This window comes from Chelmon rostratus, chromosome 14 (genome assembly GCF_017976325.1).
Source record: "Chelmon rostratus isolate fCheRos1 chromosome 14, fCheRos1.pri, whole genome shotgun sequence".
NCBI lineage: Eukaryota > Metazoa > Chordata > Actinopteri > Chaetodontiformes > Chaetodontidae > Chelmon > Chelmon rostratus.
In genome coordinates this window covers 24,895,330-24,920,517 of record NC_055671.1, presented here as the reverse complement: position 1 = coordinate 24,920,517, position 25,188 = coordinate 24,895,330, and the positions used below count along the sequence as shown (strand labels likewise).

Genomic DNA, 25,188 nt, shown 5'->3' with positions numbered 1-25,188 from the left:
AAAGAGAAATGTTTGTGTAGTCCATCCTGACACGTAGATTTGTGGTTTCTCCCTCAGTGAGAGCACTCGGTGAGAAAACCCCCCGCGGCACTGAATACATGCCACATGATTTATTGCGCCTGTTAAAATGCAAATGAAGCAACGGGTAAAGGAAAAACAAGTGTTGTCTGCAACACTGTAGCCGTCTGTAAGTACACGGAGCTGTGACACGCTCCCGCTATTTTGATCACAGCCATCAGAGAAAATTAAGGATTGCATATTACAGCGCAGCCGAGGAGACCAAGATAGTGAAAATAAATGAAATGTCGAGACTGACCACGGGCTGTGCTCTCACTCGCGAATGTATCTGTCGCATAAGTGCAGTAAACACAAACATGATATGTTGGAGAGGCATGAAAAATAATTTAAAGGAAAAAGTTATCAGTCATTGCGAAGCCTGTGGCACCGTGGCCGTCTGCGTGTCCAGAAGTGCAAATCATCACCGAGTCACCGAAGGCCAAACATCTGCAGGATTCTGAGAGACGCCAGTTTTCAAGTCTGTATATTAAGACCCAATATGTGTCAACAACACTGTCCCACTTCAAAGGCCCAGAACGTCACGGCCGGCGTTTGCCCTCATTTGTGTCAGTTGTTTAATGGTGCCTTCAGGGCACTGCCTGTCAACTCGTAAAGTCTGGAAATTTTACATGTCACTGATAAATATGTCACATAAACTGGACCAAAGTAATTGCAGGATGTAAATACTGGAAGCGGGGGTTAAACTCTGCAGCCTGGACATGTGCATCACTCTGTGGGCTGTTTAAACTAATACAAATATTATGAGAGATGATGATGAAGTGGAATGTCGGCTCATACCGTAAACCCGAGTAATGGATCGGTCAAGAGCAAACAGTCGCGGGTTTTATTTGATAGGAGGGGGCAGCTTCCTGCCTTTAATCACAGTTGATTGGATAAATGTGTGTGTTTGTTCCAGAGTGCTGGAAAATATTTCAGTGTTTTACAGGGAGATAAATGAGCTCTACAGATACTAAAGAGATGTGTTTTTGACATTTACAGTATGTGGCAGATACCAAGAGAGGGCAGAACCATTAGCAGAGATTAGGACTTTTATTCTACTGGGTTTATTTCACTTTAACTGTGATCGTTCTGCTGTTGGTCATCCATGTAACAGCCCACTTGCTGCATTGCAGTCTGGTCCACGGAAGCAACGACTGGACTCGCTCTCTGCTCTGTGATGAATTTGTCTTTCTGTGATCAATCGACAGTGTAAAACGGCAGCTGCAGACACTGATGCACATGAATTCGGAGGAACTGACACTAAATCTTGATGTTTTACGGTTTAGATCAAAGTGTGTTGTAGCTGCAGGACACTGACGTGACAGCACATTGTCTACACTTGGTCTAATATCTGAGATGGCATTAAACAGCAGCTCACGTGTAGTTTTCCTCACAGCCCTAATGTCTCTTTCATTATCACTAAGCTGTGACGACATGCTGCTGGTGAGACCATCGAACACGTGGGTTCATCCTGCAGGTCAGGTGGTACAGAACACATTTGCCTTGTGTCTATTTCCTGCTCCTCGTCTCCATCTTCAGGGACGTGGTTATTATCAGTTAACTCTAACTCACAGATGGTCCTCGAACTGTGAGGAGCCGCACGCTCTCCTCAGACGGTTCGATGAGTCCTTGATCCTTTGCAGACTTTGGCAAGCGACAGCCACAATCTTAACCGCCTTAAGCAGAGCCTCGCTCACCTGGAGGAGACACTTCAATTTTAATGAAAAACCTTCATCTCTTATTAGGCTCTGAAAAGATCGCTCGGTGGCTCTAAAGTAAAAATAAAGTTCTAAACTTTCGGAAACACTTTTTGTGTTTGATGCAAACAGGCTTGTGAGGATGTGACCTGGTTGATTTGATTTTCCATGATGGGCAGTGATTGTGTCACGAGTTAAGGGAACAGGCTGATGCTACTACTGACGCAAACATTGATTATGACGGGACATTTTAAAGCATCCGGGTCCACCTTCATGTCCTTTCATGGGACGACGTGAAGGTGGCTTTGAAATGCAAAGCGTCCCCCCATTACTCAAAGACTCAAAAGGCTCCCAGCAGCTCGGTGTGGGTAAGTTGAGAAAGACTTATAGACGAGTCCTCTGACTCACGGGAGTCGCAACCTGCTGTCGCCATCATTTTGATTCCCTGCTCTGTTAAAGTGTGGAAAAGCACTTCAGACATGATGGTTGTCGTGATCAGTTCTTGTTGGGGAGATCAACTGCCTCCAGATGCAACCTGAAAAAACATCCACCCTATCAGATCTGAGTATGTATACCGGATTTCTCAGGGTGGTTGTTTTCCATTTCGTGGTCTGTGCACATCCATTAAGCACCGAGTCAGTTCGTTAGCGTCTGTCCCGTTTGAAGTATTCTGGTAAGTATCTCGTGTTTGACATTAAAACATTTTTAGACAGCTCAGTGTCATGAAGACTTTTCCAAAAGTGAATGGAGAGCCTTTAAATCACTGAGCTGTCCTGTGCCGTGTTGTTGACATCCACTGATGGCAGCAAGTTTTAATGCTCAGAGTCTTATTTAAAACAAAATGAACTGTAATTAACCACTTCTAAAAACTGACTGAGGTCGCTGAATTATTATGTGGATTTTCTGCTTTTTCCTCAAAGAAACCTCTGCTGATATTGTTTGTACTCGGAGGTTGCATGAAAATATGGAAATGTGGCGACCGTTTATTAACCCGGGTTTGTACAAATGTCACCAACGAGTGATGAGAGCAAAGAAAGCCGTTCTTGAAATGCAAAGCCGGAAAGCCTGAGCTGCCTCGGACTCCCAAATCCTGTTTGTTCCTGAACTGCATGAGCATTTGTTTGTGTGGAGTAATCTGTGGGAGAAAATAACCTGCATTTACACTTTGCCCTCAGAGTGGAATTATAAATGTGACGACTGCTCGCAAATGCTGAGTTAAAGAGCTGCTCAGACAACCCTGCTTAACCTTTAGCTTACGTTGGAGCAGCTACAGAAAAAGATTGAAAGGGAAAATTGATGAAAGCTGTTTGGTAACTTCGGTACAGTGTTGTGAGTGGGGGGCCAGCCCATGAAACCACATCACCAGTAATCTGAGTATATATCTTTGAGTATATATCTTTGATGTATTCCTTGCTGATGTATTGTAATTTCTGTTTATTGCAGTGCTCTGAACTTTGATGCTATATTTAATTTTTTAATTTGAAGCAGTCAATGAGCGAGTGAGCACCAACTATTAAAACTGAACTCTTCAAAAATCTACTCCGGCTTTTTGGTATTTTGATCAAAGGTTGAGAAATCTGGTGTGTAATCTGTGGATTATGGTATGTAGTATTTACACTGTGTTCTGCCATGTTGATGTTACCTGAGAGACCTCGAGGTTGAGAGAGTTTCTCACATAAAAGTCTTCCATTTCAGAGCTTCGAGGTTTATTGACGTCTCTACAATGCAGCAGGATTTAATGATGCTCCGTTTCCAAAACACTGCCTGCAGGTCAACAGGTTTTTTTTTTTTCATCATTGAAATATCTCAACATCTACTTGATAGATTGGCACAAAATTTGCAGACAGTGTATCCTAACAACCCCGTCTCCTGGAAATTACGTTTATATGCGACTAATTTGCAGCAGCGACCCCCTGACCACCTCCCTACAAATTGCATGGGGACCAGTAATGGAGGACTTCGTCCTGGTGGCAGTTGCATCCCCCTTTGAAACATGACAAACTAGTTGTGTATGAAGATCATTTGCAGCAGACGGGGTTGATCTGATGGCTGTGGTGAACCTTTGGCTTTTCCTCTTGCACCAAACATCTCGACAACGACCGGATGGATTAGCGTGAAGTTTGGTACAGAAATTCATATCCGTGCTCTCCAAGTCTAAAGTGTAAGCCCTGTGACCCTCTGTTAGAGTCCTGCAGCGGTTTGTATACAGCAGACTGACACCCACCTCTTATTAAAGACACTAACGTAGAACCTGAGACGTGTTGTAGATCCAGTTTGTCTTCCATGATGATCTAGACGTGTGTTTTTCAGTCTTTGGGAGTTGTGATTGTGTGTGAAATTGAACACCTCAACTGTGTCGGCCATGATGATTCTCAGTAAATACCGAGCAGCGCCAGTGAAAGCGGAGACAACGCTTTTATTGTGTTTCAGGATATTAGTTTCCTCCTGCTTCGCCACGATTTGTCTCCAAATTCCCCCCGAAAGGAGCGACACACTTGAGGTCTTGATGGCTGAAACTTGAAGCAGTGTATTAAAAGCTTGGCTGCATTCCTCATCATCTCTTCTCCCTCTCTCCTCTCTAACTTTCTTCCTGTCCCCTCTCCTTCATGTTCAACCCTTTCCTCTCTCCTAACTCCTCTTCTCCCCCTGTCTTTCCTGCCTGTTGTGCTTGTGTGTCCCCTCTCCCCGTCCTCGGCCTTCAGACGCCACGGCCGGTGGCTCTGGCCTGGGCACCGGGGCCATCGTAGGCATCCTCATCGTTGTCTTTTTCCTGCTGTTGGTGGGCGTGGACGTCACCTGCTACTTCCTCAACAAGTGCGGACTCCTCATGTGCATTGCTGTGAACTTCTGTGGGAAGGCCGGGCCGGGTGCCAAGAGCAAGGACATGGAGGAGGGCAAGGCAGCATTCACGTAAGTGAACCAAAGATTTGCTCAAGTAAAGACCCTCTCTGCTCCCCTCACATCTTTGGAGCTTTTTAGCATCTTTGCGCTCATTGTTTTGGAGAAAAGGCTCTGAAACCCACTGTACGCTACCTGCCCGGCACCAAGCAACATGCAGACAAAGTCAGTGACGGCTGGTCACCATAGTGACAAGCATCTGGCATCTGAAGAGCCAGATGTTTGTCTCAGGAGTTGGTGGAGACCAAAGCAGAGTCTAATGTTCTGTTTCTGCTGAATGTGGAAACAGTTATTTTGAACTTCCTGTGTTGGTTTAATTCGATCCGACACGCTGCGATACACAAACATTTATCTGAGGCTACAGGTTCATTCAGCTCGCCTGGACGACGTGCTGCTGCTCTCAGATTATACAAATTCTTTAAATAACGTAGCACGGAGATATTTGGTTCAAGTTTGGGGATAAACTCCATTTCTAACTGTGTAAGTGTTCAAATTCACAGCTTGAAATAGTCATAGGTTGACTTTCTAGTGAAAACAACGTCCTGTATTTAACAGATTAGCCCTGTGAATATGAAATCATGTCATAATTCACTTACTGCACGTTAGCCTCTGTTTGATCTAAACTCCTGTTCAATATATCGACCTGTCTCTCATTGTACCAGCTATGAGCTTCAAAACACGGCACAACAAATAAATATTTCAGGTAAACAGCTCACATGAAACAGATTCGTTGAGGATGAATTATGATATGCACAGGGTTGATATTTGCATCAACATGTCACTCCCAGCAAGCAAACAGTTGACAAAAGCTCGGCGCAATCAGAGAGCGGCGTGACGATAAGAGACGGGCACCCTGGGGAGGCCTGCAGGTGGATGCAGGTGGAGGATGATCAGATGCTGGAATGAGCGAATGTGTTTGACAGCTTAAAGGATGATCAGTGTTTTTCTACGTTTTAGATCATTAACCTCAAATTCAGCTGCCGATCGGCAGAATGTTCCTTTAAACAGACTCTCCTGCGACGTGTGGGGGGGTCACTGTGTATGTGGCACACTGTCTGGCCTAGCATAGCAGGCCACACTGTGCTTTCACAGTAAATAAAGTTAGCGTGCTAGCTTGCTAACTGCGTGTGGGCCTCTGACGACAGGAAAGACGAGTCTAAGGAGCCCATCGTTGAGGTGAGAACAGAGGAAGAACACGCCCCAAACCAGGAAGGAGGGGGTCCCACTGAGCCTAACGAGACCACGCCTTTGACAGAACCCGAGTGAGTATGGATCAGGGCTCGGGTCTAGGGGGCGTCCCAGACTTAAGCTTATGTTTCAGTCCTTTTTACTTGTGTAATTGAAGTAACACATTGGATAAATACCATTCTACATTTGTTAACTTTAGATAACCTTCTAGTTAACCTATAGTTTCTATAGAAACCTCCGTTTTTTAACTCCAGCACGTGTAGAGCTGGTCCTGAGTGGGCCCACTGAACCCCCTCAGACCCATTCAGACCAACAGCTGCTTTCTCCTGGGTCTTTGCTTTTCTGTGTAAACCATGTTAGCATCCTTGTCCCAAAATGCCCCCATTCTTTCTGCAGTGTATTGTTGTATTATTTGTGTCACCCCCTTCACAAATATTTTGTTGCTAACATTTTGATGGTGTAGATTTTTCTTTTTCCCTGCAGCACAGCACTCACTCTGCCTTGTTTCCCGACCTGCACTCCCCCTCCACCCCTGTATTTCTCCCGTTGTCCTTTTTCTTTCTTTCCCTCACTTCTTCGGCTCTGTGCTTCCTCCCCTCCCCACTCCTCCCTCTCCTCCTTTGTTTGTCCTGCTCCTCCCAACCAAACAGGCCTGCTGCTGCAGACACCACCTCCACGGTGGTAAACCTGCTCCCCTCCGCTGCCACTAACTCAGTTGCCGAGAGCTTTAGCACTGCACAGAGCAGTCCTGCTAGCGAGAGCACCACGCTAACCACCGGCGCCTCCAGCCCAACCAATGCCGCCCCTGCCAAGTCCTCCCCCAAAAACAGCCCTGCTGCCCAGTCCAGTTCGCTTAAAGCTAACACCCAGCCTGATGTTGGGCCCCTGGTTGACCTGAGCGACACCCCTAAAGTTCCCCCCTCGTCCAACCCGACGCCCTCAGAGCCAGTCGGCCCACCCTCTGCTAATGCCGACAGGCCACAAAGCCAGCGTGACCCAGTCAAAGCCCCTGACAGCACCCAGATTCAGGACTTACAAGTAGATGGCCCGACCAAGGATGCGCCCAATGCCCTGTGCGCAGACTCGACCACACCAGCCCAAAATGAGTATGAACACTGCCATACCCCCATTCCTCCCCCTCCTCAGCCTCTGCTCTGGTAGCATCCCAAAAACCCAGAAAGTGTGTTGTTTTTAAAGGAAAAAATCCACCCAAAAAAAGAAAATTCGTTCACACAACCTTCGTTTTTACAAATTATTTTAATTAATTATTATTATGAGAATGCAAAAACGATTCCAAACACTCAAACCATCACGCAGGGACAGGAGGTGGCGATCAAGTCTAAATCAGCAATGAATCAGTTACCAGAGAAGATCATTCTGAGCGTTCAGTCGTAGCTAATTGTTCATTTATAGTTATTTAACACTGATTTCTTCACCTTTCTCCTTACCAAACGTAAACTAACCAGTTGTCCACCACCTGGTTGTTTCATGCTCATTGCACAAAGCGACCAACGAATAGAGGTTTGATTTCATTGTTTTACAAACGTGACCACACAGATACACAGAAAGTTTTAAAAAATGTGCACTTTAAAAGGCATTTTCAAAAATCGCCGTTTTTACTGCCCTAAAACTGCATTTGGACAAAAAAACAAAACAAAAAGGAAAATATTCTTTTGCAAAAATCTCCATCTGTGTGTAGACCTAAAGACCTAAAGAGGAGACGCAGCGGTTTTGTTGTCAGCCTCAAACAATCCTGTAACTGAGATCAAAAGCTTCCTCGTCGTCATTACATTGTCGAGGAGCTCAAGTGCACAAAAACGTGAGGTTAAAAATAACAGCAAAATGTGTCAGTCCCTTCGACTTTCATCACTGCTGCCTTGCGCTAGATTGTGACGGAGTTGCCTGATCTCCTGCTGAAAAGCTGTTTGGCTGTGGGCTTGGCACCAGCCTTCAATAAATATATATGTATATTTCAGGAAAAGATCCAGAGGCAGAGACAACAACATCTCCGCTAACAACAGCCTCATTATCCCTGAATGAAATGCAGCCAGAGACCGTGTTTCAGTTTGAAGAGGGAGCACAGCTGTGATTGGAGACATGCCCCAGTTTTCAAAGAGCCGGTTGAAGCCGGCTTCGCTGCGTTTTTACATACACCCACCTTTTAGTTAAAAGCATTAAAGTAGCGTCTGAGGGCAAAGGTGTCATTCTGGGAAATGAAAGAAACATATGGCGACGCTGGTTAAGCAAAACTTCGTCACATGCAGCACCTGATCGCCTCCTCGGGTGGATGAGTATTGTTGGAACATTTAAAGGTGGAATTTTCCTTTAAGAACGCTAGGTGTTGGCCATGCAGGTAAACGCCACAGGAATACAGTCCAAAGGGATGCTACCAGCGCATGTCTGTCTCCATCCAACCACCACCTCCACCCTCCACCTGTTTGTTTGCTCACTTAATGGAGTCAGTTTTCCTCCTGCCATACAGCTGCTGTGTATTTCACCAGAATTAGCATTTAGGTGGTAAATTATCATGGTTAATAATTATTATTATTGCTAACCTGTTGCTGCATGATGATGGACAACATGTAGCTGAATAATGCTTTTTTGTTTGTAGGACACACCTTGTTCACACACCAGCGCTCACCTGTAACACCAGCAGTTCAAACACACAGTCATTCTCATATGGAGAACACTCAAAGGATAAATCTGCTGGCTCTTGTTTTCATAGTTGTGGCCATCATTTCTACGAATAAGACGAAAGTTAAGCAGTCAGCGAACTCCCGGGTTCATCAAACTGAAGGGAAAATGAAAGCAGATGGTAAAATTCTGCCAAAGTGTCACAGTTTCAACCGTTGTTGTGCTCTCACTCAGCCTTCCTGTGCGGCGAAGGATTTCATGTGCGATGTGAAAATGTACACAAAGAAACGTGTGCAGCCTCGTCCTCGATCTGGAAACGTCAACAGGATTTCACAGAGAGAGATTTCAGAAGAAACAACACGACGCGCACACAAAGTCCGTCTGAGGAGTCCTAGACTCAACAGAAACACAAGGATTTCATTACCTGCGTGGTTCTGCGTGTAAATATTTAGCACATGTTTAGCCGGCTAAAGTTATGGCTCAGTCTTTTTCACCCCATCAGTGATGCTGCGTCGTTCCCAGATTACTTTGATGAGTGCAATGTTAGCTTAACCGCTTGAAATGATGGTCAAAACTGTTAAAACAAGCCTCGAATTCTTCAAATTACATGCCTATCCACGTAGCGTAAGCAATTTTCCATTATACCCAGGCAGTTTATTTTGAGTGCTAACTTAACACAGCCATCAGTCTGTTCAGTCTATCGGCCATGCTACAGTAAGTGAACACCGCAGAATGAAATCTACGGCTGACTGTTAATACATTAACAACAACCACATGGCTGCAAAAATACAGCAGAGTTTAGTTTGTCTTAGCTGGAGTCAGCGAGGAAAAACAAGCGTAAAGTCTCACCAGCAAGAAAATGTTCACTCTATCAGAGAGTCGATATCTTTCTCCAGAAGAAGACAGTTCCTCAGGCGTGAACGAGCTCGTCCGAGTAAATTGTCACTCCGGCAGTACCACTTCATTGTTCTGTGTCCTCTACATTTTGATAACGGATAATAGAGATTGAAGGCCACTTAAAATGCCAGTCCCAGACTCTCAGGAAGGAGCCTGCGTCTTCTGTTTTAACTCCTGTGGTAAGACTTTACTTCAGCCGCGTTCGGAGAGTTATTACGTGGAGGTTTGGCCCTTGGAGTTTGCAGATGTTCCTGATTCCTGACACCCTGTGAGGACGATGAGAAATCTATGGCAGATGAGGAATTACAGAGGCTTACTGACAATCAGTCCACTTTCTCCCCCTCCTTCATCTCACACTCTGCTCACTCAGATGGCCATAAGAAGATGTCAGTGATGAAGTATGGGGAGTTGAGAGCTAGTTGGATTCAGGGCTTGTCAGCTCAGCATCACCTTGATATAACCAGACTTGTCATTGGAGGGATTTTTCTTCATCACGCTATGACAGGCCTGAAGCACAGCTCTCCCACTCATCTGTGTGGTGATCCTTCTCCGCCATCCCAACGCTCAAATGTCTTGTCAGGCTTCTTGTGGGTTTAATGAATTCCTGAGTGACATACTCCTCCTCAGGACGCATTTTTCTCTCTTGAGCGGAGACGTATCTTTGTAGATCTTTCCACAGACCGTAGACCCCCACGGATCACACACATGATGTCTTTCATGATGCTGCTGCTCGTCGCGTTTAAAAAGTTTCACAACCGGGTTTCAGTCAGTCAGTGCAGCTTTGAAATGCTCTCGATTATGTGAGAGCACTTTTAAATGCTTCGAGAGAACAATAGCCTGGATAGATCTAAAAACTGCGAGTGCTTTAAGTACATTAGTTGGAAGCATAATTAACTTCCATGAAAGCGATGAAGTGCCCATTGACTTGCAGTGACACAGTTACAGATAGTGCTGCGTGAAAGCGTTTGACAGTTTGAAGGCCAGCGGCTGAAGACTCTGCAGAACGTATGGAAATGTGCTGCGTTGCCACTTCGCGACACTCGTGAAACATTTTTGGTGACGAATCACAACGGAGTCAGGTCATGTTGGCGGATTAGAGCCACAAAAAGTGCCGTCCAGCTTGTGGACTTATTCAAACTGAACGTGTCCAGGAGATGTCGAGCGCAAATCGATGCACAGAAGAGTGTGATTGTGTGGATGAGTCAGTCGTTAGTCTGCTTTGATTCAGGTGTTATCAAGGTGACTGAACACTTCAGTTGGATTTGTGGGGGCTTGTGCTGTCAGGATTATCGCTTTTATTGTTTAACTTTATAGATACTGGAGGTGAACGTCGATAAATTTGGCGCTTAGTGGTTAGCTTCAGGTTGTGCATAAAGATTTTTGGATCGGGATCAGTTAAGAGCAGAATAAATACAAGATCAAAGCCTCTCCTGTTTATTTCTGTGTTTTGCTTGTTTTTTAGGTTAGATTAAAGGCAGGTGTCCTGTCTGTCATAATAAAACACTTTGAATTAGCTGAGTTAGTGGGTTTGGCCATGAGCTCCATACTTTAATGCATATAATTGGCCTGCTTGAGTCCACATGGTCCAGCATTTTTCACACTTTACCTAAAAAAAACAGTCTGATCACACCTCTGAGTCTTCTAAAGACAGGATTTACAGAGGTTACTCATCACCAACATTTTGGTTCATAACAAAGCAAAACCAGCTGCTAGTGTCTCTAAAACTTACAGCCAGGTGGATTCAGTGGATATTTGTGGTCCCCTGAGGATGAATCTCAATGTTGCTGGTGACCCTGTGAGCTTTTCAGGCCAACATTTCCTCCTATATAGAAGATGGTAAATTGGTATTCATATAGTGTATTCATTATAGTGTATTCATGCTCCCCAGGGGAGGAACTCGTCCATTTGGAACACTCTGATATTCCCCTTTAGCACCACTATCAGGCCAAAGCATCAACTTTGCATACAAGGTATTTGATAATAAGCAGAATGAGAACATTCAAGCTCCCAAGAGGATGAATCTGCTTGTTTACAAAGACCCCATGTTTCAGCCCCAGTACTGCTCACTGTAGTATTGTGGGGGTGTAATAATCTTTGCAGCCACTAGGGGATGCTAGCAGAGCTTTAGACTTCAGGCTTGTTTGTGAACAATAACAGATTATTAACAGTAACATTCAGGAAGGTTTCAAAGATCACATCAAGCATGAAGACATTTAAAGGAGGGCTGTTTCAGCTGTAAGGCTGCGGATGTATATATGGATCCTGTATTTGGGGCACTTCCTGGCCTAACTTGGTAAGGCCCACAGAGAGATGCATATGTGTTGGCAGGAGTGTATTGATTTAAATTGCTATCCGAGGGCCAATGCAGAGAACAGAAGAGATGACAGTGTGTGACGCAGCACTGGAATGAATAGAAGCTGCAGCGGCACAGAACTGGAAAATCTATTCCAACCAGGATGCATGTGCTAACACCAGAAAATGTTCGACCTGAGTGAAGTACAGCTTTAAAGTCTCTTTCCTTTGTGTCTTGAGTGAGTCCAGACGGCGTGTAATCCTCTTGTGTATTGTAGTTTGTGTTGTAGGTTATGCCTCAGTCTGTCATTCTTTCATGCATTGTGCCGACTGTACCGGCCCTGTCTCATTCCACATCAGCATTCATTGTTCCTTGAAAATAGCTGTGACATCCATGTACTCTTATTTGATGTCTGGCTAGGATAGTGCGCTTGATCCCATTATGTGTGAAATGCATTCAGTTCCAGGAGGGAAAACAAATTCCCTCAAAGCATCTTGCATGTTTTCCCCCCATTTTTTCCTCCGCTCTTTGAAAAATGACACAAAAGGCAGCTCAGAGCAGACAGTTTAGCTGCGAGAGAAAGACTTAGTGATTCGCTGTTAACAGAATCTCCTCTCTTTTTGTCTCCCTCTGGTTCTCCCTCGCTCCTGTTTGCTCCCACAGCGGTAAGACCGTGAAGGATGATAACACCAAAGGCGAGACGGAGGTGAAGAACGCCACGGCCGAGGTGAAGACGGTCCCCAACGAGGCTCCCCAGACGAACGGCAATGAAAGTAAAGCGTAATTTCCCCGGCCGGCCGCAGCGGGAAGAAGAGGGTTCCAGGGGACGGGAGGGTGGACGGGAGTGGGTTTTTAAGGTTGGGAGGGGGGGGGTCACAGTCACTGAAACCTCAAAGCAATGTCACACACCTCCCCATCGCATCAGAAAAGCTACAACTCATGAGTCTCTTTCTACAGTGTCTTCTGACCGGGAAAATGTAAAGACCTCATGCACATGCCTTAGTTCCTCTTACGCCAGTTTCTATTTGTTTATTTGTCACAGAAAAAAAGAGAAATTCATTCTTGTAGTTCGCCCTCTATCTCGTTTGTAATATTAAATTCACCAGCTGTTAAAGACGGAACAGAATCTTTTCCTCTAGATAACCATGGTTGGACTGTAGCTTTACTTCACAGATTACTGCCCACACACACAGAAGACTGGTGCATCACCAACACTACTCTTCTTTATGCAGTACGGTCATCGTCGTGGTAATCCATTATGGGTCTTTTTTCCTTTGTCGATATTTTGTTGTGTTTGAATAATGTGCAGACGTTACTGCCTATTTAGCTTTTTTAATGTGTTATTTCCAGGGCTAGAGATTAGAACATTAGCATGCCAGTTTTTGCAAAGTTACTGTATTTCTGTACACGTTGCTGTCATTTGGTTCCTCTTTAGATGTGTTTTTTTTTTTCTTAAATGTTGTCTCCATATGGTTCTGGTCCAGAAATCATTCAGCCCCATCTACAAGAAACAGAAGAAGACACCGGAGAAAGATTTATCATGCTATTAAAGTCAAGGTTCAGGGGTCTCAGTCCTCGCTCTTTTTACTTTACGTTCTGTTCATACAGTTCATGTTTATTAGCGAGTGGTTTCATGTAATACATTATGAAAGAAACGAAGCTGCTGCACGGATGATGTTCAAAAGCACATTTTTGTTTTTTAATGTTTTTTTTTTGTACCATGGATTTCGTATGGACGGGATCAGAGGACGGATGGTGTCCATGTAGTTCAGTGAAGGCCACTAAACTCTTTGAGGGGTTGAAATGAACCAGCTGCAAAACGGACGGCAAGCTAACCTTCTTACTGTTGGACTCGTAGGTAAAATTAGCTGGCTTGCTGTGTCTGGTGTTGTTGCACTTGCTCAATTTTTGGCTGTTGGCAAAGTTGTCGACTTGCTAGTTTTTGATCATGAGCCGTCAGAGGTTTAGCTGCCAGCATGCTGAAGCTTGCCGGTCATCTTTGCTGGTTCCGAGTCCCGGTAGTGGTGTAGCTACAGGTGCACCAAAAAACCAATTCTGAATAACGTAGCTTTGAGTTTCTTTCAGAACGTAATCGCTGCTGAACATGAGCTGCGTTTGAACGTAGCTTTGAGGAGACGGGGTTGGGTTTGGTTTAGGGCAGAAATGGTCACAATGCAGATTTTAGCTGTTTCCTTTCAGAGGCCTCATTCCTTGAACATGTGATGACAGAACAACATGGCTGTTGTTCCAAAGCAGAGATGCTGCCTTGTTTTGTCTGGATTTGATGGAAAAGTCCTGGTTGTGTCCGTTGTGTCTTAAGTATCCTAAAATCCACCACTGGTTGGTCAAACGGCTCTCAGTCCTTATCGACTCGTAAAGTCAGAAAATGATCACGTGACCAAATGTACCAGGTGTGTTCTTGTGGTCCCTGGTAGATATATTATACGAGCTGGACCAATGAAAAAGGATGCTACAGGATGTAAATAATGGAAGCCAGACTTAAAGTCCACTGTTTGATATTGGAAGTAGCCACTTAGTGAAAGTTAATTAAATTCTCTGGATAGATAGCACACTGTTTGCCAGTCGTGTTAGAACTCTTTGAACTGTCCCGGACCATTCGAGGGAAACCTCCTGCTGGTAATGTTACACCCCAGGAGTTGATGAGGTCCACCCATTAGCTGTTGTTCTATTATGCTAAGGTGAATCTGTAGACCGCCTCGTCTCGGGACTCACTAGACTTCAGTGCCACCCTCTTAAAACCACATCTTCGACGGAGGTGGCGCCTGTTATGGGACACGGGTCATATGTGAGTTATTAATGTTGTCGTTTGGTTTTCTGTAGGTCAGTGTGAGAACACACCTGTATCTCCTCCTCTTTCACACATATACACCTCACCTGTTCCAGAGGTCTCCTTTAAGCATTTCGGACCAGTTCTTTACCTGTTCTTTACCTGTTCCAGTTCTTTACCTGGCAGGTTTGGAAAGGCCAGAACAGTTTCAGCCAGCAGGTTTGGACTGAGCAGTAGACGTAGAGACCCTCGTGGGCTCGCTCTTGACGCACCAGTTTCCGCTGGCTGCGAGTGGTCTTGAACATCACATCCGGTTTGTTTCCTTTGGGGTCAACCATCGTTACCTTCTTCTCCAGTTCGTAGCCATTGTTGCCTTCTCTGTGCTAATCACTATTCGTCACTGCTTAGAACTGATTGGTCTGAGGGCTCGCTGAGTGACCAAACGGCCGATGCCCTCAGCCGCCGCTTCCTCCTTTTCGCCACAGCTGTTGTCAGTGTGAGTTTAGGTCACCACTGCTTCCACCAGCTTGTATTTCCGGCTTTGATGAGTTTGTGCCTGCAGTGATGTGACGTGTATCGTAGGTTTAGTTCATCACTTTACTCAAAATTCACTTTATCACTATATTCTTAGCACACGTTTATTGGACATGTCTGGAAATGGTTAAATGAGCCTAAAGATCTTTATGTGTGATACCTGGCCTGGTGTTAAAGGCGCTCTAAGGCAGGAAATTCAGATTTGTTAAGTTAAGCAAATAACAGAGGCACGTGCAGTTTGGACGGTCTTGACTTCAGTTCCACTTTAAAGGACTGCGCTCGTTTCCTTTGGCAGTTTGGCCCAATATCTGAGAGGACTGAGCACATAATCCTTATCTGTGTCTGTTCATTGTGCATGTTCAGTACCTTCAGACAGCTAGCAATATGCTAAACAGAGCTGAGCATAACGTGCCGGGCAGCTGAGACCTGTAGTCTGTTTCATTTCATGTCAATAAATCATCCTGCCGCTGAAATAAAACCATGAAGCTGGCAAGGAAGCTGCATTTAGTTCTGCATGTGGCCTAGTTAGCATCATTAGCATCCTCGCTATGTTTGGCAGGGCTAGCCTTAGCCTGGATGGTTGGCTAATTCTGATGCAGACATCACAGGTCTAAACTTTTAAAAAATGTAGCTCCACCAAAAGACTGAAACTTCGCTCTCTTCATGGATGCTACTCTGCAAAGTCGGGTTAAGATGACGAACCAGCAAAAAAAAAAACTGGAGAAGCACACCAGCTGGTCAGGTGACCGTCACCATCAGCGTGTTGTTTAACCAGCAGGTAACGGCTGAACTGTTGTTTTCAGCGGAGGAAGCTACAATCGTGCTGCCTCTGCTCCGCTCGTCGCAGTAAATGTGAGCACATGCTGGTGTTTGTTACAACATCTGCAGTGGTGGACGAAGTACTCAGGTCCTTTACTTAAGTACAAAAGTATTAGCAACAAAATATACTTAAAGTATCAAAAGTAAAAGTGCAGAAAATTATATTACTGGCTTATAATTATTGATGCATTAATGTGTTCATCACTTTAATGTTGCAGCTGGTAAAGGTGGAGCTCATTTTAATCACTTTAAATACGTAATAATTTAGTCATTCATTCATTCAATCATTTTAGTTGATTTGAATTTGATGTTAATCTAAATCTGCAAAGTAATAAGTAAATAAAGGTATCAAATAAATGTAGTGGAGTAAAAAGTACAATATTTGCCTCCAGATGCAGTGAAATAGAAGGATGAAGTAGTAGAAAATGGAAATACGTACGAGACGTGAGTAAATGTACTCAGTGAACTTCTTGTGCACCACGTTCACCAGCATCAGTCTGTCTGTCCAGTTCCAGACCAGCTCCAGACCAGCTTCAGACCAGTTCCAGACCAGCTCAGCGCTGCCTTTGTTGTCGTGTGTGATGGACGTTATTCATGATGAAGACAGGGGTTTAATGTTAATTGGCTCTGGTTGTTTAGCATCCTACATGCTAACATGTTAGCGTGCACACTGGACAGAAATTCATAGCCGGAGGCGACTTTGTTACCGCTCCTCAGCTCATGTTTGCTAAGCTAACCCTTCCACCCTGAAGAAAGAGGCCAAGCAGTCTCAGCCCCCGAGGAGCCCCCGAGCCCCCTCCTGTGGAAAACTGTGCCGCCCTGCAGAACTCTGAAATTAGCCTTAGACTGAGAGATTTATACTGAGTCTGTGTCTGTAAATGAATGTACACTCTCAAGCCATGAAGCGTAGCCGCTAAAGTAAATGTGGCCTCTTTAACTAACTAGGAAGGAAATTGGTCTGTGATGTTTAAAGGTTTCTTTTTATGCATCGAAATTAACTGAAAGGACTCAAAATGTTCTTTGTCAAGCCATCGCACCCTGCTGCGGATCTGGAAGGTCTGACCATCATTGTTTTGTACAGTGTTCCTCCTACTTTAGACTGCAAGCTAGTCCACTGTGAATGTGTGAATCCGTTGTGTCCTTTGTCGTAGAGTTGAGCAGATAGTTCGGTTGTGAAAAGATGTAGCTGATAGCGTGCGACAGCAGCAAACTGGAAAGACACAGTGCCTTCGAGTTAGAAAAAGATGGCGTGCGGTCCGTTCCTCGCGGTGTCTCCCCCCTCGGCCAGGTTTATTTCTCATCTACATCTCACAGCAGATAAGATCCTCGTTAAAGGATCACTCTGGTTTATTTTGGTAGGTTTAACCATCATTTCTATGGCTATGATGAACGTTGTACTCGTCAGGTTAACTGCTGGGATCCAACAAAAACACGAGCACCCAGACTGTCAGAGAGGATGCAACAAAGAGTGCATGTTAGCCAAACTTACGTGGAACGAAGCAAAGGTGAACATTAGATAAGAGTAAAACTGTTCACCTGCCTCACCTTTGATTTCTACTCACTGTAGCTGTGCACCATAAGAGGTCTTCAGGACCTGGTCCAGTAGACCTGCGGACAGTCTGCCCAAACCTGAGGACTGTAAAAACAATTTAATAAAACTGGAGGAAAATTGGACTCAATCCAAAACACGTTACCAGCATTTCATGTGCGCTCACTGTCACTCCACTACCTGTCTGACTGCTCGTGTTTCTCACCTGGTTGGACTTCCAGAGTTAGCAGAATAAACAGAAATGATGGCCATAGCTGCAAAAATCAGACCCAACCTGTGATTAACTGGATTTCCCCTTAAAGTTTGGACATACTGACACGTCATCACATGAGAGCGACAGCAAAGCAGCACGGCTTTCCTCAGGTCCCGTACTCTCCAAAACATCTCAGCATGTTGGATTTGTCAGAAGCGAGCATGCAAATTACACTAGAAAAGGGATCATTTCACAGTTTTTGATATGGAAAAGTGATGGAAGCTTCGTGTATTGTATTGATCTTTTTCAAGTGTTGTGCAACTTGTCCTGTTTCCCAAACTTTTTATTGTTGCTTCACAAGAAAACAGTTTTTGCTTCACAAAGCTCTGAAGTGTAATTAAAACAAACGGGAGAGTTTGACTGTTTCTGCAGAAATACAGTGTGAAAATCTACAAAAAGAACCGTGTGAGCTTTCTGTTTCATCCAAAAAAAAAAAAAAGCTTGAAAACATTCTGGAATCGCAAATGTGGGACCAATTTCTGTGCAAGTTTACATGAAAACGTTTGTGGAGGACGGCGTGCGAGCGAGTCTCCTTGTTTAGTTACCTCAAAAATGCAAGAATGACACCGAGGCAGCCTTGCATTTTTCTCTCCGAGTCCGCCACTTGATTCAGTCAGAATAAAGACGGGGAGCGGGTTTTTCATCTTGCTGAGCGTTCGCACGGAGACAAAGCAACATGAATTTTTCAGGCTTTGAAAAAGAGAAAAAACATCCTGCAGAGGTTCTCACAGCGAGAATCAGCAACACAACAGTGAACACCAGCCGCTTCATATTCAGCCAGACAGGAGCCTCCACTGCCAACAGCCGGCCTCTCATTGGTCCAGAGCTCATAGCGTAGGTGAGACAGCGACAGACGACCACTCCTCTGTCCGTCTGTCCGTCCGTCCACTGCCACCGGTGTAAATACTGAATACTAACTGAGGAAAGAAAGACAGCACAGTTTGACTTTGCATTCTGCCAGAAATTCTTGTGTTCAATAAAGGTTAAGAAAAAAAAAACATTGTAGAGCTTTTTTCTTCAATTACAAAGTTTGTGTGGTCATTTCTCACTCCAACCCTGCAGGTATGATTTTACCAACAGTTAAAGATGATAAAGAATCATAAATGTTTGAAGTTATAATGTTTAATGTGAGATCAGTAACATAGAAAACATACAATAGCTTTTATATGTCGGAATACAGAAGAAAATATTAAGAATAATGTTAAATAGCAAAAAATTATGTAATTTTAAAAAATTCCAAACACTTTTCTTTATTTGTTTTAGATCAGTTGAACAGACACGAACAGAGAATCTGTTAAAACACTGAATATTCGTCACTTTAATGCTTAATAGTTAATTGAGAAAATGCGACCATACGCTCTCCTGTGTGCTTAAACTATATGTGAGTATGTGAAGCTGATTTTTGATTTATAATATTATAAGTTATTATTATTTATAATGTTGATTGCTCGTTCTGCTCTGGCTAAGACAACAGCCTGTACACATCAACACATAACACTGAACAAAATGAGTCCAGGAGAATAAAAATACATGTGCATTTCATTCAAATAATGAAATGTTGGTGTGTTCATGGTTTTCAGGTCCAGGCTCTAAATGATTCCTGTGTTCGTGCTTCAAATATTTTATTTTGCATTTGTAATTCAGCACATAGAGAGAAACATGTTTGAATGCTTCTTTTCACTCATTATTCAGCTTTGGGTGAACGATAACATCCAAAATACAACATCCTAAATACAACATTTGTGTTCTGAATCTGTACAACATGAAAAAATAATTTAGTTACCGCTCTGCTCTGGTTACTCTGACAGTGTGCTATCATGCCATTGTTCTTCTCTTACATGGAAACGACATACATGCACACATTCATCACATGCTATCATTTACAGACTGATTTTCACCCAGGTGATGATTAACTCACACCCACCTGTAGGCCGTTTACTGATTACCTGTTTATCCAGATCATTCTGTGCTGTGCAGTTCTGCATGTTGACCACTAGAGAGCAGTGTGTCTCCAGTCTAGAGGCAGACCCATCCTGACAAACAGTAAGAGCCAATACTGTACAACAGACTCACATGTTTTTATATGCAAATTATATTAAACAAATACACAATTTCTTTATATAACTGTGAATGTTCAAACGATGCTGATCAAATGATCAAAATGTCTCACCAGAGCATCATCTCCCACAAACACTGCATACAATTAAATTAACAACCACAATCCCACGAACGCCTCGCTGCGACGCACTGAGGTCTGTGAAACTCAGGTTTGTTCTTCATCACAGTTTATAGGGACATCCTGGAAAGTCTTCATCGATCTTCAGTAATTATCTGATTTGTCCAAAAGGTGGCAGACTGACTCAATTTAACAGACATGGCCACATGTTTATATATCCTATAGAGGTTTAAGTGTCTCTGAATTAGGGATATGATTATACATGTTCTCTGCAAACCACACAGCAGAATTCAGTTTTATTATTATGGGGTTTTATAGAAATGTGAAGGACCTTTAAAGAAAAAGATCTGCTCTCAATGTTTATCTGCATGACGAAACAAACTGAGCAAAGACGCCGAGCTCGAAGAAAGCGAGAACATTTAGATTAAAACTAAATAAAAGACTCTAAAACTTCTTCTCCTCCACCACATTCAGGCTGTTTCCTTCCACCACATTTACTCGAGGCTACAGACACAAATGACTTTTTAACGCTGACGTATGAAACACGAGCAGCTCGTACAGTCCTGAATGTTGCTGCTCATCAGATTCATCGGCAGTTTGTCAGTCTGAAAGGAACAATCTGTCAGCACCGAAGTGCTTTAGCTCCTCGTGTTTTTCTGCCACTTCTGATCATTTACTCTCTGAATGTTTTCAGGCTCATCAGATTTTCTCTGAAGTCACACACTAAACCTAAACGATCAGACTCAGTTCAGAGGTGGCGTTTCGACGTCCTGAAAGTGTCGTGTCGTTCCTGCAGACTTCATTTCGCTGCTGCACCACCAGCCCCAAACTTCACACACACCAGATTAGGGTCCTTTTCAGGGGAGCCATCCCTCCCCCACACCAACAATGGTCCAGTGTGGTCCTCTATGGCCTGGGACTGATCCTACACACAGATAGCTAAAGGCAGGAAGGCCAGCCTCATGGCTGCTACCTGCCTCAACACACATTCACCTCTGCAGCCACACACACACACACACCTCACCTGTCTCTTGTTCAGAGGGGACATTCGTCAGTGTGTAATGAGTTCATTAGCAAAGCGCTTGTGCCATTAATGTAGCTTTTTGTCCACCGTCTGTCACCATCAAAGGCGCCATGTTCAGCACTTTTCCAGCATTAACTCACGGTCAGATCGAAACATGAACCACGAGTGTGAAACAAACGTGGACGCGGCGGCCGTGACGACGCCCGGCAGCCTCTGAGGGGACGTCGTCTGGAGCCAGAAGATCAGAAGGTAAAGGTGGATGACGCCTGCACGGAGGTGAGGTGACACCTGTCAATCAGGCACAGAGGCCCTCTGAGATCCCTCATGGAGTGTTCTGGAGACCGAGTGTGTGACTATGTCTCGTTATTGAAAGGATGATTCCTTTTTTTCATGGATTGGATCGTTTCAAGACGTAATAATAACTTTATTCTCACCTGAGTTCTGGAAACATGATGACGTCGCTGCAAAGACGTCCAACAAACACAAGTTTGTGATTAATGTGCGAGGAAGCAGAGTTAACATGTGGTTTGCAGCGCAGCGTCGGTCTCGTGACATCTTAGTTCTCTGTTTCTGTCGTTGTTTCGACATTTCCTCACTGACTTCCTGAAGAACCAACATCGGTGTGGTAACTTCAGGAACTTCCTGTGAGGGACCACTCGAGGGTTTGAGGAGTCATGAAGTCATCAGTTGTGCTTCAGTGTCTTATATTTAACACGATGCAGACACGGTGTGCGTTCCTGTGGACTGTTTTAAAAAAATACTTCCTTCCTGTTTGTTTCCTTCAGTGCAGAATAAGCAGTCGGCCCCTCCCTGTGTGGAGCTCTGCAGTCCGGTCTGTCAGGATGTGATTTCAGCACCAGGTGGGTCTGCAGACTACCGCTGTCCCCCTTATTTGCTGTGACGGGCCACACTCGCAGTGAGCGTCATGATGATATTCTGCAGTGAACAGTGGAATGCACTGAGCGGAGCTGGAGGCTGGAGGTCAGCTTCGTGGAGAAGATCAGAGCGCAGGCTAACTGTACCTGAGCCTGAGCTGCAGATCGTCTCTCTCTTCCTTTCTGTGTGTTTCTTTTTTGTTTTTTCCTGCAGAGCCACGTTTCAGCCGCCTCGTTTCCAGGCCGCTGCTGCTGCTGCTGTCTCGTCCCTTTCTGCTTTCGCCTCAGCAAAGAGCCGGCCAGCCACGCATTCCTATCCAGAACACTCTGTTTCATCTCTGCTTCCCAACCTTTAAATCGCATCAGTGTTACATCATAGCACACACACACACACACACACACACACACACACACACACACACACTCATGCTTCCTGCTGTGGCGGCCATGCAAAAAAACTTTTTCTCTTTCCCTCTCTTTTCTCCCTTTTGTCCAAACTTTCAGCTGCAAACAGTCGTCATCCTCATCCTGCCCTGAACTCTTCATTCTGCGTGTGGCAGAATATTCTGGAGCTGTTTAAGTCCTAGAGGTGTGAGCAGATTTATTTTATTATGTTTTATAGACACAAAGGACAAAAAAGACTCATCAGCGTAGCATTAAAAATGGAAAACAGATTTTGATGCATTATTATTTTAAGTTACTACAAAATGTTAAAACTGAAAAGTCAAAACGAGCATTTAATTACTGTTTGTTTTTTAATATGATCCATTTTTTTCCTCTTTTTAGATGTTTATTTCTTATCTTAGTTCATTATCTGCTGCACGGTACCTTAACTTGTGTCTCCAGTGAGGATGTGTAACAATTACAATACAACACAAACACAGTTTCATTATTCCGATGGACTCTGAGCTCTGATTGGACGGGAACATTATCGGAGCTGTGCTGTAATATTTGGGCTTTTTGGTTTGTTTGTTTGTTTTTGTCTCCAAAGAGCCAGAAAACATGAACTCACAGTACCTTTCCAGCGGTAAACATCTCTGTTCTCCATTGAGGAAAAACATCCATAAATGTGCTTATTTAATGCAAAATTACCTCAGACTCTCTTCACCATCGAAAGTGATCCAGGTGATTGTTGTCCGTGTTTCCATGGTTACAGTACAAACAGAAACTCCCAGGAATCGATGCAGGAAGACGTTTGTGGCTCAGATTCATCAAACTGCTACAGAAAAGGCCTCAAGGCTGAAAAGCCTGATCTGTTCCCACTGCGTAAACTTTGGTATTGAGACATTTGATGAAGAGAAGCCTCCATTATTTTCAATAAGATCTTCTGTTGTGTGATGAAGAATAACGCTTGACTGATGTAATTTAAAGCTAAATTTGTGTTCAGCATGCATGAAAAATGTCTAAAAAGTCATTTTTCAACAACTTTATTGACAATAAATCTGAGCAGTTTTTGTTATTATTATTATTATTATTGTTGTTGTTGTTGTTGTTGTTGTTATGTGATTGATTTAGTTGTTCAAATATAGTATTATTGAACAGTTAAACTCATACAGTTCATAAATGAAGAGTGAGATCATGGTAGGGATTAGCTGAACAAGTATTAAGTATAAAGTTTTAAGTATTTCCAACAGCCTCTGGTGTCGGCTCAGTCTATTTCTGGTGTGAGTCAAAATACAGATATTAAACAGATCCACAGACAGCAGCTTGTTTTTGTTCCACCACGTATTTTTATTTTATATTTGGTTTGTGGAATGAAAGGTAATAAATAAATGTCTGATAATAGTTTAAAAACATTGATTAAAAATGGTTTCAAGTTGCAGAGCTGCTTTATTCTGTATTTCATTATATTAATATATTTTCACTTTCTCTCAAATATTAGTATGTTGCTCCCAAAGCATGAGAAATACATGAAGGTGATAATAAACATACTTCTTTTCTTCCAATGCAGGAACCGACACAACATGCTAGAATAATAATAACAATACAGATGCAGTACAGAGATTTCTGGATGGACTTCTCATCACAAAACTCAGGCAGATTAGCAAAATTAACTGTAATTCACGTGAAACTGTTAAAAATGATTGAAGCAGCCGGTTTTTATTAACTTTATCATCCAGATAATGAAAAAATCCCCACATGTAAATATTTAGTGTGTCTACAGACGTTCCACAGAAACACAGACGGCCCATTTCCTGTCCCTCACTGCCGTGGACCTTTCAGAGAAATGCACCAGGAGTTCCAGCAAATTACAGAACCTTCGGTTTTTGATCAGCAAATCTTCAGAAGGCGCTTCTTCAAAGAAATAACTTCCCACTTCACTTCTTAAGCTGAACAAAAACTCCTCTTAAATGAATGGCTTTTGCTCACAGCTTGTGGCCGCAGCTGGCAGCATTGTTGGCCACTCTCGTCCTCTGGCCGCAGAACAGACGGACGCGGGATGAAGGCCGATCGAGGGGGTCAACACAACAGGTACAAACACATGAAACGACCGCAATTATTGTCCTCCCTCCTTCCCGACACCAGCGTCCGACTTGACAAGTTGCTGCTTGATTTATTTATCTTCCTTTAATTTGTCAGGATGGCAGGTTTCCTCACATCGTTTCTTTGGTCTGGCGTCAGGATAAAAAAGCTCAAACAAAGATGTTTGATTCTCTTTTTGCTTTAATGAACCGCTGAATATCTGAATAGCTCCGCAGGCCGCTGATCATCAGCAGCAGTGTGAAAGCAAAAAGCAACAGAAACAGACTTCAGAAGCTGCTCCAGGAGCGCGCGGCCTCTGTGCATGCTGCTTGTTTGTCTGTTTGTTTGTTTTCAGAAATGATTAATGGCCACAATCACTAATTATGTGAAGAGTCATCGTGACTGCAGGAAGTGAAGTTAGTCGGTCATAGAGGAGCTCTCAGTGTTCGCAGCAGGTGTCTTCTGGTGTTGAGGTGCCTCCAAATTCATTAAATAACATGAACTTATATGTATCTCCAAATGCATTACAATTGTTTGTCTTTGTGTTTTTTATTAGCTTCTGATGCTACATTGAACATTATTTTCAGATAATTTCCGTAATAAGCTACGAAACCTGTGAGATGCCGTGGACAATCTCACCTGAATGAGCCTGTTGGGTTTAATAAAGTTTTATTTGAATCGACAACCACAGACAGAAAGCTCAAGTTTTTTTTTTGTTAAAATGTTAATAATACTTTTAACGATATGTTCAGTTAATTCCATGCACACAAATGATTAATGCAACAGTAATTCAGCACATCATCCAAACTAAATGACAAAACACATCACTTCTTTCCAAAATGATCCAGATAAACAGTCACTTTCTCAAACTGTTGCACGTTGCAGCTCTGAAACGACTCTTCTGGCTGTTTTATGGTCTGTTGCTGCTTCAGTTCAGGGTTGATGGAGTTTAGCTTTGTTAAGATGGCGCTTGTGGTTAAAAGAAACTCATGCTAACTGCTCCTTCCATCCACCGGTGCTAAAAACAGCATCATGCTACCTCC

At 43.7% G+C, this 25,188-nt stretch overlaps 1 protein-coding gene across 4 annotated transcripts in view; it reads left to right on the top strand.

Annotated features, from left to right (window-relative positions):
* The window catches only part of ncam1a (neural cell adhesion molecule 1a), a 244,697-nt gene extending 232,215 nt beyond the window's left edge, over positions 1 to 12,482 (top strand). For 3 of the 4 annotated variants that reach the window (XM_041952982.1, XM_041952984.1, XM_041952981.1), the window contains 3 exons: positions 4,457 to 4,664; positions 5,798 to 5,914; positions 12,328 to 12,482. In XM_041952982.1, the coding sequence (XP_041808916.1) occupies positions 4,457 to 4,664; positions 5,798 to 5,914; positions 12,328 to 12,448 (446 nt within the window). In that variant the 3' untranslated portion in view covers positions 12,449 to 12,482. The remainder of the gene's footprint in view (positions 1 to 4,456; positions 4,665 to 5,797; positions 5,915 to 12,327) is intronic. The other variant, XM_041952983.1, reaches the window with a different exon arrangement.
* Positions 12,483 to 25,188: the final 12,706 nt, after the last annotated feature.